This window comes from Vanellus vanellus (assembly GCF_965231255.1).
Source record: "Vanellus vanellus genome assembly, chromosome: 5".
Classification (NCBI taxonomy): Eukaryota; Metazoa; Chordata; class Aves; order Charadriiformes; family Charadriidae; genus Vanellus; species Vanellus vanellus.
Window position 1 is genome coordinate 6,161,462 of NC_138910.1, and position 17,972 is coordinate 6,179,433.

A 17,972-nucleotide genomic window follows, 5' to 3' on the forward strand; every position below is an offset into this window, starting at 1 on the left:
GTAAATGGTGATTTACAGAGTACTGTAATGTTGTCTATACTCCCCGGCATATATTGTCATTGCAAAATGAGCAGCACGAGATTTATATGTTATAGATGTACTTAGAAAACATAATTGGGAACGCACTACAGCCAAAAGGCCTTATTATCATCCGAGTGGCTCAAAAATAAAGGCATCTAAATGCATTTTGCTGGCTGTGAATTTAGTCCTCTCTCATCCTCTCAGGAAAGGCAAAGCTAACTGAGGTATTCTTCGTAAATCCACTCTATTGCTCGACAAACCCCAAGAGCCAAAAAAGTTTCCGGTATTAAGGAACTGCAAGCTGAACTCTTTTCTTGTTAATGGAAACAGCCAAAACGTCTAAGCTTGAGAACCTGATGTGAACCGGTCATGAACCTCACATCAGCTCGGGAGGCACTGCCAGAAAGGGTAGTCAGAGCAATTGGTTAATCCTTTCATTAAAAAGCCGTTCAAGAGATGAGAGTTCCTTATATCATTCATCTTGGATGAACTACGATAGGCAGTGTATTTCCTCGAACACAGAAGGAATAAATGAGGCCGGGATTTTATTGCTATGAAGTCCCGTGGGAGCAGTTTGTCCAAGAAGCTTACAGCTCCTCTGAGTCATTGTCAAAGGTATATCACTTTAGGGGAGATGAGATCGGCAGCATCTTTGCCTGATTGACTGCTCTCCTATGGGACTAGGTACCTGGGAGTTAGAGGAATGTGAAAGTCAGGAAGCCTAACATTGACATGGGTGTCTTTGAGAAAGCAGGGGGGCTTTTGTGGTAGAGCTGGAGCGCAACTTTAGACACTCGTTCGTGGGGATGTAGGGAAGAAAAAATGCTGCCCTTCATGTCTCCTGTGGAAGAAAGAAAACACTGAGCAAAATGACCTAAATCAGAGCTGGATGAATTGTCGGTACTCCCTGGACTTGGAGAAAATAGATCATCCTAAAGGCACTCACAACTACTTCTGCTACCCTGTATTTCTGCAAATCTCATGCCTTGCTCTGCAGCTCCACGACTTAAATTGTGGGTCTCCTTGCAAGCTATAAAGCTCCGTCCTTTTGCATTCCCTCGGTGCAGCTTCTTCCTTTAAATCTTACAGCAGAAATACCACACTTTGACAAATTCAGAGGTTTCTGTAGCTGTGATAAAAGTGGAGAGCTCAGTGATGCTCATTCTTCACTGCCTCGGTACTTCGTAAACCAATTCACATGGAGAAAGGGAGACCAAAGTGGGTGCAGAATTTTAGTGTGATCTGCAAGCAAGGTAGGAAAGACAAGAAATGAGGGCCCCTGGCTTTTATCGCTTCAAATTTCCTATCTGCAACATTAAAAATATCAGTGTTCAATGCTTCATGATTTTTCTTTGCCTCCTCACCCCCTTCCCAAGAAGCCTGTTACAAATCCGACCAAACCATAAATGTATGCACTGTCTTCCATAGCATGTCCTTCAATACTTCAAACATTTCCAGAGGCAAGCAAACTCCATTTTCTTCCAATGGTTTTCAGCATCAGTTACTTAAAATGAAGAAAACAAAAGAACTGGTAAAATAGAAGATATATTTGCTTACCTTTGGCGTTGCTGTTGTTGTATTTGGTGCTTTTCCGCTTGTGGATTCCCTTGGCAGGTTTAACAGATCAGTGACAGAGCAAAAATGTTCTGGGGCACAAAGGTGTCTCTCACCCAGGCAGTAAGAAAGCTCTTCACTGGAGCTGCGAATGGAGGCAAATGGCTGTTGTAATAATCCGATGGATAATTTAGTTGGGGGGGTGTTGCGTTAAAGGGGCAAAGTAGTTTTGGCAGTGAATAGCCCCCCTTGCATTCTCACAATCCTCACCGAAGTGGGAGGCTGGGTGCGGCTACGTCCAAATTCTGAGTGATGCCCAATTCACCGCTATCAGCCCGGGTGCGTGTAGTATGTATTAAACTGTTACGGTTCTGGATACACTAATAGCAGACTGCACCTTCAGCCCAGTCGTGCTCATGAACTAACACGGCTTCGCTTCGGTCGCAATCAATGAGCAAACCCAAACGACGAGTTGCCTACACAGTGCAGTTTATTTAAACAACAGGTACACGAGTTCTTTTGGGTTGCCGGTGATAGTGACTGTCCGCAAAGCCCGTGCGAATACTAAAGATGCTAGCGATATAGCTCGGTTACAAATGCGCTAAGTTTTAAAACCACTCTATAGAGATTTCTAAGTTTCCCGGGGAAGCACTTGGTATAGCCAAGTGTTTGAATCTTACCCACAAGCGTCCTTATGGGGGGGGAAAAGAGGCTCAGCCCGTCAACTGCTCCCAGAAGTCAAGGCAGTCTTTGATGGAGTCCTCCTCGACTTGTTCACAATGGTGTCTTCCCTCACATCCCCCCTTTCTTGGGCTATTTTTATACTATTTTTTATCTTCAAGGTGGAGCTTGAGTGACTTTAGTCATAAATACTTTCATTATGATTGGTGTAAAATTTTCTCGCATCGCATTTAAAGGTATAGCTTACGAAAAATTCAGGGCGCAGACTCAAGGAGGAGTGATCGCACCTTGGAGGCGGGTAGCCTTTGGGATGGAGGTGTGTTTTGGTATTATAATGACATTATAATGAGCAAAGTTCACTAAAGGACAGCATTTCATCAAAAAAATGACAGATCGTTGGCTCAGGGTAACAAGTAGGCAGTTTATCAGTTCCATAAGATCTTTGAGGGCTCCATTTGGCCCCTGAGTTCTCAGTTTACCACAGAGTTTTAGCCCCAGTGTCTCCACTCCGCTCCATCCTTTGCACTGTTTTTCTTCTGTGGTGCCATCTCTTTCCCATGTTTGCTGGATTATCACAGGGTTTGGCCTTGAAGTCTTCACCCCACTCCACTCCCCGTGTTGCTCTGCAAGCAATATTGCACGGGGAACTGCGGATGTACCGGATTCTTCACATACCGGCTGCGGCTGTATTCTACCCTAGGAACCTTTTGATTTTATACCTTTCCTTAATGTGTGACCAATGCTGTATTATCGATCATTTTTAGTAATCGTTCCACAGGGGGAAATGTTAGTTTGAAGTCAGAAACGTATGGCGGTCAACAGTGCTTCTTAGATGGATTTTTGGGAAGTCCGGTGTGTTTGAAGGATTCCCAGCTGGCCAGTAGTTTGAGGCAAGCGATAGGTTGCTTCTTTGCATAACCAGATAAAATAAGAGGTGAAAGTTTGTGTTTTCTCACTGGTCTAGTTTTAACTGTCTAAAACCATTATTCCTGGGGACCACGAAACATGTATTTTGAGAGGAAAAAAAAATTGAAATTAATTGATCAATCAATATTCACAACAAAGTGCATGTAAGGATGTGCATAAGAGAAGGAGGTATTAGTAGAATACCTCCTCAGAGAAGCTCTTTCTAAAAGCGTAGCAGATGGGATGAGGACGCCAACAAAGTTGGGAGAGACAGCGTGAAAAAGAAAAAAGTGCGGAAAGAATGAAGGTTGAGATGTGTGGCAAGAAATATTTTTGGCAGAAATGGTCTATCCGCAGCGCTTCAGTTGTGCTTTCTGTAAGGAAAACGCAACCGTTTTGTTGTTAAAAGCCGCCCACGTGACACTGCGATGATTTAAAATCGATGAAACGCAACAGGTTTCGTAATGAATATGAGCAAATAGACTGGTTTTATTAATTTTCCCTTAATGGATCTCACTTGCCAGTGCATCGTTGCTGTTCTCCAGCAGCCTTTGCTGGCTGTGTGTGGGTCCCGCTGTTGTGCTTTAAGCTGCTGGCGGGCTGCATCCATTATGGAAAGAGGGCAAACATGCCAAATCCCGCTCGTGAGTCAAATAGTTATCATCCGGTAAAACCTCCTGGCTGTATAACATCAGGCAAATATTTGAGGAAGAAAATTAGAGGTTGTAAAGGACGGTTGATCCGTGTTTGCTTAGAAACTGAAATGTATATGTCGATTTTGTTCAGATAGAAACATGAAATAAACAGGTAGCACCCACTCGGCCTGGGTTCCAGCTGCAGGCCTCGTGCAGGCCCGGTGGCGGGTAGCCTTGGGGAAGTGCCCCGGTTTGCATTCTGCAGGGCACTTGTTCTTGGAAAGGTGTGAGAGATTTAAGGACGGGGCTAGGGACGAGAAACCAACAAAGCAAGCTATGGCCAGCAAATGTATTGTCTTCCTGTTCACAAGGGGGCAAAAGGCAGAGAGATAACCCACAAACCACTTGGGAAATGGGCAGGTTTAGAGAGCGGGCGTTTTATCAGCCTCTCGGCGGTCTGTGGATTGTGTCCGTTCCAGAATTCTAGGGAATGCCCTGTGGTAACGGTGTGAAACCTCTCTGGTTTTAGCGTAGTTGCGTTAGAGTAAGCAGTAAGTTTGAGTGCCAGCCGCATCCGCTTTTCTCCCAAAATTTCAGCTTTATTTTGGCACCAGCAGACGTTCCAGACTGGAACCTCCAGGACTCAGAGGCTGGTGCAGACTCTTCTTCATATTCACTTTCATTCTACTCCCAAGTAGAACCCGATGAATAATGATCAGAGAGATTAAAACTGCCCACATATTAAAATACAGATTTCTCTTTTTCCTTAGGACATACCCAGTTACTTTCAGGCCGCGCTGTAACAGAACTTTTCTCTGTCCATTTGCAGGTTATTTTCTGATCCATCTGCATATAGGTCTGGAAAACATCTGCAGATCAACACTTCAAGCTGTTTTCCTCTATCCTTTACTTATTTTCCTGGAGGAAAATATGTTGTTGCTCATTAAAATACTATTTTTTTGATCAGCAAAATTATCGATACATGTCATACCTCTTGGGGCTGAGGTGTTTTGGTTTGTTTTCATGCTGTTTCATGCTGAAAATCATTACAGTCTGTATTTCTACAGTATTTCCTCCGGTTAATAGCATCATGCCTTGTGCTGATGGTATGTATTTAAGCAATAGATCCTATGAAGGATTTCAGTAGTAATGACGTATATAATGTCCACTGTTTATCCAGCATTGCATGTCCAACGTTAAATTATTGAACCAGATTGTATTCCCATTGATTGCTGTGAAGGTGATATCTGAATAAGTAAATCAAAACAAGCTTTAAAAAAAAAAAAAATCAATTGATATGAGGAATAGGAAAGACATAGACGTTTAAACCTTTCTCATAACCTTGGCTGTTTTTTTGTAACTATAATCTAACTGTTTGAGCTTTGGTGGTTTGTTTTTTGTTTTTTTTTCCCAAATCATTGATTTGACTGAAAAAGACTGATGTGCAAAAAATAGATGTCTAAGCAGAGCAACAGTACACCTTGGTAATAAACTTGTGAGCAGCTTTTGATAGAAATAAAATGCTGATTTCTATTTATTAACTTGCTGAAATGCAATTTTCAAAGCAAGCATTTTGCAATGTATTGTGTGTCATAAGTATATTTCCAAAACCAGCTCAGGTGAATGGTGGTGGGGTTTCCTTCCTGAGACAGGCACGTACAAATATATAAAAGTTTCTAAATTTTGCAATTTAGGAATAATAACAATATTTAGTAACATTTTGCTCTGATTAATATTATTTACAGAATTGCTACCCAAATGCCAACAGATGAATTGCCGGTACAGATGTGCCATTACTAGGAACGGCACCAGGTGTTACTGTGGAGATGGATATGAAACAAGCAGTGATGGAAGAAGCTGCTCAGGTAAACAAGAAGTAGGCTGTAAGGTTCACACCCCGGGATCCTGATGGTTCCCTGGTGGCTGTCAGGGGCAGAGGGCTGGTGGCGGGCTGCCAGCTCTGGCCAACGGCGGGCTAGTGAACACGGCCGTTTCCTTGCCCATCTTCAAAGGTGTTCCTCAGGAATGAGCGTGGGCTTATGGGGCAGGCAGGAGGAAAGGATGCCCCTCCAAAACGAGAGTCCGGGCTCCCCTGCTGACTCTGTGGAGCTCCCGTGCCCGTGCCCCAGCAGTAACCGTACACAAGTTGCTGGGAGGAAAGCATCCTCGGCCAGACCGGAGGAGGAGGGGAGCGTTTCCCGCTGCTCAGACAAGCTTATAGCTCGTTTGTGCGAGCCGCTCTCCAGACTTCGCTACCAGGAGACCCTGGAAAACTTGTAGCATTTCACCTCGTTCCCATAAAGTCACACCTAGATTAGAATTTGATAAATGAACACTCCCAGACCATACAACTTAGCTGGGAATGTTATTTCGGCATAATTAATTGTAGACTGAAATTGGTGTTCTTTTCCATTTTTGAAATATATGACTTCTTAATTCTCTACCCAGGTATTTGTTTCTTGTTTTATTTTTTCTCTTTTATAAGCAGATTGGAATTCTGTTGCCTTATGTATGTGCTCACTACCAATCACTCCTCTCTCCAAGTAATAGTGCTAAGCCAGATTCTTCATAAATATAATTTATTATAAGTTATTTTGCACTATGGTTGTCATGTTTTGTGATGGAAAATATATCTGAGGAAATAATTTCAACAGCAGTTTTTAAAAATGTCAATTTATTACTTAAACCCTCAACCACTGTTAAATAGCATATCTTGATTTTATGGTATTGTGCCTATATACCCTAGTTGAGAAAATTGTTCTTTATATTTATTAGAGAAATATATAGGTTTTGATGTATTGGATGATGGTTTAATGTAGAAGTTGTGGCAGTTCATTTAAGGAACTATAAGACATTGCCAGCATAAATAGGTTGAGAAGGATAATCAATTATTTCCTGTCTTGAAACGTTGCTTCATTCATTGCCCCTGATAACTAGCGGTCCCTAGTACTAACAAGAACCCAAATGTCTCCCTAACATGCTGTAGACATTGGATATTACTTGAACAAGTGAACATTTCATCTTTCAAATGTAATAGCTATTAAACTTGAAAACTCCTGGCTTTCTGTTTGGTTACTGGACTAACTTCAACAGGCAACATCTGTGATAAGGTCAGGGCTTGAGAAGAGGAAAACGCAAAGCATCGTGCCATAATGACTTAAACTTTCCTTTTAGAATTCTGATTTATTGTTGAATTTTATTTTCTAATCGTTAAACAAGATTTCATTAATGTCCCTTTAGATTTGAATGAATGTAATAATTATGGAAGCTGTAGCCAGATGTGTATAAATACAGATGGATCATACATTTGCAGCTGTGTGGAGGGTTATGTACTTCAGCCTGATAACAAGTCCTGCAAGGCCAAAAATGGTAAGTTTTAACGTCTTCTTACCTTAATTAAAATATTTTATCTTTTGTTCCTATCTAAAGGATAGATATGAAAAGATAGAGACGAACACAGGAGAGAGAGTCTTTCCTTCACTGTACTACAAAGAGCCACACAACAACCGTAGAACAACTTTCCACATATTACAACAATACTCCAAGGGAAATATTAGAAGTTATTATATGGTTATTATTAATTAAAGTGAAATACTCAGTTCAGCCAAGATTAGAACAGTTCCCAGTTCCCCTGTTCATAAATAAATCAACGATTTTCCTCTCACAAACCAAATAGGCTGTTTACTCTGGGAAGACAACGGAGATAGGGAGAAGGCAGAGGAAATGATCGTGAGGCAATTGTGGATAAAATGGAGGATAAAACAAGACGTGAGATTGCTTTGTCCTTGCAATATCCCAAGAGGTGAATTGCATTATATACATATTCAAACTAGGCTTTTTGTTTCTAAGTGCACGTTTTCATTAGTAATAGTAAGTTGGTTATTTGAGGAAATTGGTGAATTGTGTTTAATGAAGTGATATTGTACACTACATTTTCTTACTCAGCACATTGAATTAACAATGCTTTTATATTAAAAAACCTGAAAAGTTCCTTAGGTAAATACTCAACATCCACAATGATTCGACACTTGAGTATAAAGCTGTGTTTGTTATAAATTTTTTGAGTCTTCCTTTTTGTAGTTATTTTGTTAGGAGAAAAGAGGAAGGTCTACTGTTTTGGGGTTTTTGGGGGTTTTTTTTGAGGCTTCCTCCTGTAAAGAGCATTGCTAAGTCGGTTTTGACTTGAGCACCAGTAAGACTTACAGAGTTTTTTAATGCTTGTACCAAGTTTTGTATTGATTCGCACAACACAGCTGAGCATTTTTTTTTAAAATCCACAGTGAATTACTGTGAGATAAGAAAGTCCATATGAAGTAAAAATATTCTTCCTCCACTGCATGAAAATCAGTAACACGATTCTAGATCAGGAAAGCCTCATGGTGCCAGTACTGGGCTTGAGTTGAGCCTTTGAGTTTCCCTTCGTAGATCCAGCAGACTGGGTAACGACGCGGTGTTGAAGTGAGCTGTCAGTATCTCGGCGGTGTTGATGAAATGAATCAGATTAACAGAGAAGAACTACTCCTCTGTCTTTCATAATGCTTCATCATGTTTATTTTACGGTAGTTTTCATCTTTTCAGTTGTTTTCAGAAGGGAAGCACTAGTCATTAATCAGAGACATCACTGGAGAACAGTACAAGTCAGGATCGTGGTGCTGCAAAGAAATGAGTGTTGCTCATTGCATTGGTGTTTGTTTGTTTTGTTTTTTTGTGTAAACACAAGTTTTCCTTGAATTAATGCTGGATTAAATTATCAATCTGATGCATATTGGGGCCAAATACTTCATAGGGCACAGAGGTAAAAAAGACGCCTGGCACAGTAATGAAGGTGCTTTTATTGTAGAGTTCTACAAGAGCCACAATCACTTGTAAGAGCTTATGTTGCTTCACTGGGCCCAGTTTATAGCGTGGAAAATAGTGACGTTTCCATGTACTGGCAGGGCGCTCTCCTACAACCTTACCATTACCTCCAAAGCTTCCCTGATCATACAAGCTGCTTTGCACAAGTTTCAGCTTTGTAGGATAAGGTTTGAGCAGGGACAAAAGCAAGGTGTGGCCCTGAACAAATAGACTGGTGAAAAGTATCCAAAATGTGTCATGGATCACAAGGCAAAAATAAGTCAATGTTTTCCCATTGCGCAGGGGGAGGGGTACTACCCTGGTATGATAGGACGAGGGGGAATGGCTTCAAACTGGAAAAGGGGAGATTTAGATTATGTATCGGGAAGAAATTTTTCACCGTGCGGGTGGTGAGACATTAGCCCAGGTTGCCCAGAGAAGCTGTGGCTGCCCCATCCCTGGAGGTGTTCAAGGCCGGGCTGGCCGGGGCTTGGAGCAACCTGGGCTGAGGGGAGGTGTCCCTGCCCAGGGCAGGGAGTTGGAACTAGATAATCTTCAAGGTCCCTTCCAACTCTAACCATTCTATGATTCTCTATATAAGTAGGATTATTACTTCCAAGACATACAAAGTAGTCCTGCTACTTAGCTCTGGGAAGTCTCCAGCTGGGGTATGACATCCAGTGAGGGGCATCACACAGGGCAGATGTGGATCAGTAGAACAGAATGGAGAAAAAAAGGTGTCTTCAGGAAAAAAAAGAGCACTTAGAAAAATTGCCAACTTTTTCTTCCTTAAAAAGCCTAAAGAAAATAAGGATGGAAGGAGCAAGCTATCCACTTTGTCTACATTTGACAAAAGTAGTTGTCAAATAGATAAAGAAAACGAGCTAAGGAATATTCTGTTCTGTGTGTAAAAGCTATGAAAGATAAGAAGCAGCAGTAGAGGTTTAGGTCAGGGTAGGCATTATGTAAAACTATCGATGTTAATGACAGCAGATCTGCTAAGAATATGAATCGCCGTCCCCGCTGAGATCCTACATACAGCCCAGTACGCAAGAGCAAACCATCAGCCCTTTGCCACATCTTACTTGTCTCTGTAAATGGAAGGGGAGGTTTCTGAATACTGACAAGTAGAGAAGTGGGGGACACGGTGGAGGCCCCGGTTGCGGAAGGTGCTGAGCAGGTGGGACATGTTTGTGAGCACGGTGCTGGAGGAACCATTCCCCCCGTGCAGGGGATGGGTTCGGTGGCCGCTGGAGATCACCAGTAGCTGTTGCACAACCCTCCCTGCACAACCATCCTTCCGCACGTGGCGTGGTACAATTAGCGAAGAAGTTCAGAGCAGCTACTTTTTTTCCTACCCTTCAGGCAGCCAAATGCTTAGCTGGGAAGGTGGTAAGGTTTATCCCTCATTAAATTCTGCATTTTCTTCCTCAACTCATTTAAATAACTTTGGAGCCGGAAACTTTTAGCTGCACGGTACCTTTGGGAAGGATGTTAAAATAGGTATCAAAACAGCTGAGGGCACACCGTGGTTTTTTTCCAGACTTTTTAACCACACTTTCTTTTATGAATAAAGAAGCAGTTAATGACTTCTTCCGAGGTGAAAATGAAACAAAATACAGCTTTGCTGAAGAGACTTTTAGAACGTCTTTGTTTACCAAGTTTGTATGCCCGTATTGCAAGGCCTGCATTTGATGAAAAGAATATTTAAGGAAAAAAAATGAGAGAATTGGAAATCTTTAGCTGAGGAAAACAAAATAATCTCATCTTTCTTCCAAAAGTTCCAAAAGTATGTTTTATATCTGCATGGCCTATCTCGAGAGAAATGCCATGTGATAAGAAACATTTGTCATGTAGATAAAGAGGGTAAATTGATAATGATTAAAGCAAAAAGCTTTTTTTCTGATATTTAGTAAACATTCAGCATTCTTAAATTGATTCCACAACACAGTTCTCTTGTAAAAACTCACAGAACTAAGTCTTGAGGTTTTCGAAATAAAGCAGCCCATTTGTGGGGCGTATTGTGGATAAACATTGAAAATTAATTTCAAAGTAAAATTGGACTGCATTTTATCCAACCCCACCAAATATTTTGTAGACTTTTATACAATACATGTATTACTAAGAGCAAAGTACTTATCATTTACAATGCACACCACAGGAGAAGGGTTTTTAAGCTGCTTGTAAACACTGAATTCTGGGTTTTGTCCTTTTCATATCATTGTAGTGGGGGAAAAAAAAAAAAAATGCTGGCATTTCTGAAGCTTTTCTTCCAGAGGAGAAGTAGGACTGTTGGCAGAGCAAAACACCTCAGTTTCTGATTTGTTGTGACATCACTTATTGATCTGTATTTTAGACAAGATCAGGGAGGGGGGAAATGCAAGTCTTTCATCTTTTCCACTACTCTATCTTAAACATAATTCAAAGGAAGATGCTTTCATTTTAGTCAAGAGGGATGAATCATAAAACTTTCCCGGATTAGAGAGCCATTCACTTCTTATCTTTCCTATAAAATGAAAAAAAAAAAAAAAAAAAGAAAAGAAAACTCATTGAAAAATGACACACATGATGTCCAGTTATTTGAAAAGCTGCTGTCAGTTCACTGTAACTCATCCTAGATCTGTCCACTAAACTTTTAAGCTTTGTAGATTCTGTTCTTGAGAAGCAGACAAGCAGTTTTTGCGAATGAGAAGACGTGATTTTTTTTCATCTTTTTTGTTTTTCATCTACATTATAGAATACAGTACGATGCTTTAAATATTTTTTTGGAGGAACTTTTAATATTTTTTATATAGGTCTATCATTCAAATAGATTTACTCTTTTTCTAATAAGTAATTAAGAAATCAGCCTTTTTCTGAGCAACACTGAAATACGCAGGTTACCTGCCCTACTGTGAAAAGACATGATTAACTGATTCAATCCATTGAATTATTTCATGTATGGGCTGCTTGAAAAATATAATTTCAAGCTCAGTAATCTAGTAGCTGGATGAGTTCTGCCAGAACGCAGATATTTTTTTAACGTTTAATAGTGCCTGCTGAGCGGAACCTCTTAGCGGTGCCACGAGTCTTTACCATTCCTTTATCTGCAGCCAGGTTTGATTACAACTGTCGCTCAGGAGGTTTGATGATAATTCTTTTTCAGACTTCCCTTATGTCTTAGACATTAATACTAAAATACAACTTTTCTCCCTAGTTTAGTGAAGTATCAAATCCTCGTTACAGTTTTCAATAGGTCAGTTCAAAACAGTGCAAGAAAGGACACGGTTCTCTATTGCAACCTCGGACAACTGAAGAACCGCTCTGGCTCGGTAACGGCAACCAGCTCCTCTGTAGCTGCCTCCTCTTGAAGGCTTTCTAGATTGTAGACAGTGGAAATATCTTACTTAACACAAAGTACAAGGGCAAAAAGTAATAATAAAGGATTTTCACACGGCTGCTGGTTGGGAAAGGAAGGATTGAATCCAGAATTAGGCAGTGGTATTCTTTTATGGGAAGGAAAAAGCTGAGCCCAGAGCTGTTAGATGGAAAAATAATTCCAAAACTTAGCAGGATGCAGATGGAAACACACCTTTTGTACCAGTCTGGAAAGTCTCAGGGGTGAGTGGGTGACAGAGACAGAAACTCTTAAGCCTGGCTGTCTTCTTCTGATGGGTAACAGAAGTTTACAAGAAAGGGGAGGAAGAGGGATTTCCATACACCAGCCACCTGTTGACTGCAAATGGGCCCACCTGGCAGATTTCAAATAAAATTGCTTAATAAGAACCCAACTGCCGTGTCTTTTGGAAAAAGCAAGACTGGGGAGCTTCACTCATGGCTCACACCACGAGAGGTTGTTTCACAAATAAATTCAATCCCTTCAGTTGTTAGATACCTGGTAAAATTAAAAAAAAAAAAAAAAATTCTTATGCACAGATATGACTGATGTATTGGTGGAAGTGAATTTGAGGCGGATGAGGACAGTCAGTAAGTTTGGTGAGTAATGCTACGGAAGTGTGGGTTTGCAGATGTCACTGTGGGATTTACTGGGGAGGTTAAAAGTGCATTACAAGGTAGAATATACATTATGGAATGAGAAACAATAGGGAAAGAGTAAAGGAGATCCACTTTAGAAAGAATACATGATCCGTTATAGCAGACAACTTTACATAACCAAAAAAAAAAAAAAAATCAGTAAAGGAGATGTTTAAGTAAAAGCAGGTAGTACCAAATCAAAGAACAGAATTTAACACCTACTTCTGTGGATTTGAGTGAGACCACTGAGCACTGTATTCACCGAAGCAATTTTTCTCTTTAATCAGACTTGCTGATGAAGTATTATTTGTCAAATAATCCTTTTATTTATGCAATTTTTTTTCTCCATTTAGACAGCTGGAATTGCTTAGTAAAATTTTGAAAACTTCGTTAAGTAGAATGTTGATTGGAAGTACTACATTTCAATACGGCGTTTAAACATTGATTTATTCCTTTGAATACAAGCAGATTACATTGGGGTGAGAGCTTCTGACTTGGCAACACAAATATTTTTCACACATGCTTGCCACGGCAGTGCGAGTGTCATGGTTTAGCCCCAGCCAGCAACTAGGACCACGCAGCCACTCATTCACTTCCCCGGTTGGGATGGGGAAGCGAATCAGAAGAGTAAAAGTGAGGAAAAACTCGTGGGTTGAGATAAAGACAGTTTAATAAGTAGAGCAAAAGCCGCAAACATGAGCAAAGCAAAACAAGGAATTCGTTCCCTGCTTGCCATCAGCAGGCAGGTGCTCGACCATGTCCAGGAAAGCAGGGCTCCATCACGCGTAACGGTGACTTGGGAAGACAAACGCCGTCTTTGAACATTCCCCCTAACTCTGAACATCCCCCCTCCCTCCTCTTCCCCCAGCTCTGTACACTGAGCATGACCTCATACGGTATGGGACATCTCTTTGGTCAGTTGGGGTCAGCTGTCCCAGCTGTGTCCCCTCCCAACCTCCTGTGCCCCCCCCCCCCAGTCTACTCACTGGTGGAGCGGTGTGAGGAGCAGAAAAGGCCCCGACTGCCCAGCAACAACCAAAAACACCAGTGCGCCACCAGCACCATTTCTCATCCCAAATCCAAAACACAGCACTATACCAGCTGCCGGCAAAAAAAGTCAAATCCATCCCAACTGAAACCGTGACAGTGAATTTCTATGGTTTAGGGTAAGTTTTCTTTTAAATAAACGTCCAAAAGTTTGCCCAGTTGACAACATTATTTAATTTAACAAATGAACTGGTCAAATAGACATGCTGTGGTGGTGTTGACCATGTTGCAAGGGACAGCTTTCCATTCGGTGATTCCCACGAACATACCTCATTGCAAAATTAGGCATTCCTGTTATTCCAGGTAAACCTGAAGCAATTTTTAGGGTCCCCATATCTTCCTCTCTCAGAGAATCTTCTCACAAGGTCCTGCATCAGCTCAATCTCGGTCGGAGAAGGACTCTGAATGCAGAACGGCTAATAGGAAGGGGATTTTTCAGGAAACAGTTTCTCTATCTTAAATACATACCTCTGTCTGATTTTTTTTCCAGCCAATTCACATAATATGTTACATCAACAGCAGTTCTTCATTATAAATTGAAGCAAAGCAATGTTACCCTACTGTTTCTAATGTCCCCTTGAGTACTGAGTACAATTTGGGGCACCGCAGTATAAGAAGGACATTGAGGTTCTGGAGTGTCTCCAGAGAAGGGCAACGAAGCTGGTGAGGGGTCTTGAGAATAAGTCTTATGAGGAGCAGCTGAGGGATTTGGGGTGGTTTAGCCTGGAGAAAAGGAGGCTGAGGGGACACCTTCTCTCTCCCTACAGCTACCTGAAAGGAGGGTGTAGAGAGGTCGGGGTTGGTCTCTTCTCACAAATTACAACCGATAGGACAAGAGGAAATGGCCTCAAGTTGCTCCAGGGGAGGTTTAGGTTAGACATTAGGAAAAACTTTTACACTGAAAGGGTTCTCAAAGACTGGCACAGGCTGCCCAGGGAAGCGGTTGAATCGCCGTCCTTGGATGTATTTAAAAGCCATCTAGATACGGTGCTCAGGGACGTGGTTTAGAAGTGGGCCTGGTAGAGTCGTATAATGGTTGGACTTGATGATCATAAAGGTCTTTTCCAGTCATAACGATTCTGTGATAATGAAGGAATACTCCCCCCCAAAAAAGAGGAACTGCCGGCATACGGTTTTGATATATATGTCCCTCTGACAGTTCTGGATTAACTGGGACCTTATTTCAGTTTAACGTGCAAGTCTAGATCTAGATTAAGAAGTCTCTCAATTTCAGCAGTGTAGGAAATACAGCACATATAACAGACTCCTCATCCTACGGAGACTAATACTCATTTGCAGTTGACTAAGTCACATGCGTCATTTCAAACCGGCCCTGGATGTTCCGAGACTGATACAATTAAAGGTACACCTAAAGCCAAGAACAGCTGCTGTTGTACCCAGTAGTGCCCATCATAATGCTAAAAATACTTTCTCTCAATGAGAATTGTTTGTTCCTCTGTGTGGACAAGTGAACTTTTTAAAGTTTTAACTTGAACTGGAACATTTTGTATTTTAAGGTACGTATTGTTCACTATCGGGGCATTGTTGTTTCCTTCATTACTCACTTATTATTTTTTTTACATCACTAGCAGGATTTCTAGGCAAAGTGATTCAGGTGAATGGGAGAACACTTAAAGCTGCGCGTAATAGCTTAATATGAACTGCATCTTCATGGTTTTTGTTTGCATGTTTATTGTGACATTAATGATAACCCAATGGAAAGTACGCGTTCCCTTTTTGGCGTCAGGACACTCCACTGCATGACGCTTTCTCCTTTACACTGCACAGCATTAGGCCCATCATCTGTATGACCCAGTCCGGCTTTGCCGCGTTGCGTTTTTTGTCAGGTTGTTTTTTATTTCATTTAAAAGCATCCACTCCTCAGTTTTTTGTCTTATTTTACAGACTGTGGTGTAAAAAGTACCTTACTATTTCGTGTGTACTCGTAAGTTCTGCGGGTTTTCCTGCCCTTCATTCTTTTAGAAATGCCACTAATCTGGATAGAAATAATTTGCATAACTTGTATTTCATTTTATGACTTAGGCATGAAAAATGTTGCAATAATGATACTTGGAATTAAACAGAAGCTGTGGGGCTAGGGTAATTAATTTTCTTTAATGATGTGAACCATTAGAACAGCGGGATAAAATAGACTAGTAATTTGGAATATAGGATAGTTATGAAAATAAAAACAAAACCAATTTATTATATCACTTAAAACATGCAGGTAAGAACATTAAAAACTACGTCAAAGCTGACAAGATAAATATGGTATACACAGTCTGTTAACCATTTAAATTCTCTTTCCTTTGTTTTTAGAGCCTGCCGATAGACCTCCTCTTCTTCTGATTGCGAGCTCCGAAGCAATTGAGGTATTATATCTTAATGGAAGCAAAGTATCTGCCCGAACTCCTGGAAAAGGATCTGCAATTTTGACACTAGACTATAGCTACAAAGAGGACACAATTTGTTGGATTGAATCAAGAGATCTTTCCAGTCAGCTGAAGTGTACCAAGATAACGAAAGCTGGGAAGTTAACAGATGAGTGGATAATTAACATTGCTCAGTATCTGCACAGTAAGTATTTGACAGCGTTTTAGCAAAACAGTGGAGTCTGTCTTGGCCAACTGTTGCAGGAACCTTCAGACGTATTTTGGGGCTTGCTGTTGAAAATAGCTCTAAGGCATTAAATATTGCACCTCGTACTGAAGCACTTTTATGTTTCTCACTCCTATACATAGATATATTCAGTATGAGTTGCAATATTTATATCTGTGCAACATTTTTAAAGATGTGCATTTTTATAGACTAACTATAACGTGGGGAAGTGACAAAAACAGCAGTGCAACAGAAGAAGAAACGTAAAATACTTCCTTTTCTCTGGCAAAGTAGTGCTACATAAAGCTTGAAAATGTTTCTTTGCTGTTGGGACAATATTAATAATGAATTAAAAACACCCACGCTTACCACGTTTGCTGTCAACTATCATAGGTATGTTAGTTCTTGAAAATAACAAAATATTTCCTGACTTACTGGAAATAAGTTTCTGCCCTTTTTTGCAATTAAGAAAAAAAAGTTTAAAAAAGGACCTAAACTGCTCTTACTGAATTATTCCTTGGCGTTACGGCATTATTTCTCAAACAGCTTTTCAGCTTGTGGAACGCTGTTACGTTCTGAAGGAGGTGTTCGTCCACTTACACGTCCTCATGTGAACAGACTGCAAAATAGCATGTGGTCAAAAAAATGCAACTTTCTTCAGCTTTCACAGAAGAGGTGTCCACAGATGAGCTTACAAATGGCAGCAGTGAGGTGGGGTTAATAACAGGCTTCCAAAAACTCAAGACTGGAACCTAAGATTGGACCTAAGATCTTGAGAAGTCATTTGTGGCCATTTTGGCAGAGTAAGGGTTTGGGTTTGTTTTTTGGGTTTTTTTTTGGTTTTGGTTGGGTTTTTTAACCTATTTTCCTAATTACATATTTAGTAGAATAGAAAATTAAATTAAAAAAAGAGATTTTTTTGTTCCCCACTTATTGTGACTATTCTACTTTTAGAGAACTCTATTATCCTAGATGTATAGTTGCACTTTTTTTTGTCTTCCTATTTTATCCAGGTTTTTTTTAACATTGCATTTTAGAGGACTTTTCATCCATTAGATATGTAAGAGCCCTAAAAATCTTGCTGGCAGTATTTGATTGTGCTTTTTTAATTCACTCTGTTATTGATATTTTATTTTCTTTTCCTTTTACTAAGTACAATCAAATTAACTACAGTCTTTAGCAAAATTTGTTTTGCATCGAACTGTATGTGTGTCTGTTCTGCCACTTATCTTCATTATCAGAGTGGACCTTAGCACTATGTTTTGTAGTCCTCCACCAGTTCTCTCGTGTTCCTCTCCCTCTGTTCTCTGCATGTGAAGGGAATTGCTGATCTCGGTGGTGTTCGGATCTGCATTAGTGCATCTGTTTGCAAAATTAAGGCTGTGTGATGGGTTTGAAATGAATACGGTGCCTGGAATTAATGAGCTAATCATTTTTCATAGTGCTAGTACACATCAGCCTGTGGTCTCTAATATTTTTCTGAAACTTGACTGCAATCGTTCAATCTTGTTTAAATGAAGAATAGAAATTCCCATGGACATGAATCGACTGCAGAGACTTGTTCCAGGTTCTTCTTTAATTTTGATTTTGGGAAATAGTGCTTGGAGGCTTAGAGGAGCATTGCTTGGAGTCGGGTTTGGAGCTCTGACTGACAAAATCTTGCAGATGTAGCTGTGGTGG

The 17,972-nt window shown here is 40.6% G+C and overlaps 1 protein-coding gene across 1 annotated transcript in view; it reads left to right on the top strand.

Annotated features, from left to right (window-relative positions):
* The window catches only part of LRP1B (LDL receptor related protein 1B), a gene marked incomplete at both ends in the record, with an annotated part of 773,038 nt that overhangs the window by 386,883 nt on the left and 368,183 nt on the right, over window positions 1-17,972 (top strand). Inside the window, 3 exons of the mRNA XM_082483434.1 lie at window positions 5,543-5,662; window positions 7,038-7,166; window positions 16,014-16,271. Of these exons, the coding sequence (XP_082339560.1) occupies window positions 5,543-5,662; window positions 7,038-7,166; window positions 16,014-16,271 (507 nt within the window). The remainder of the gene's footprint in view (window positions 1-5,542; window positions 5,663-7,037; window positions 7,167-16,013; window positions 16,272-17,972) is intronic.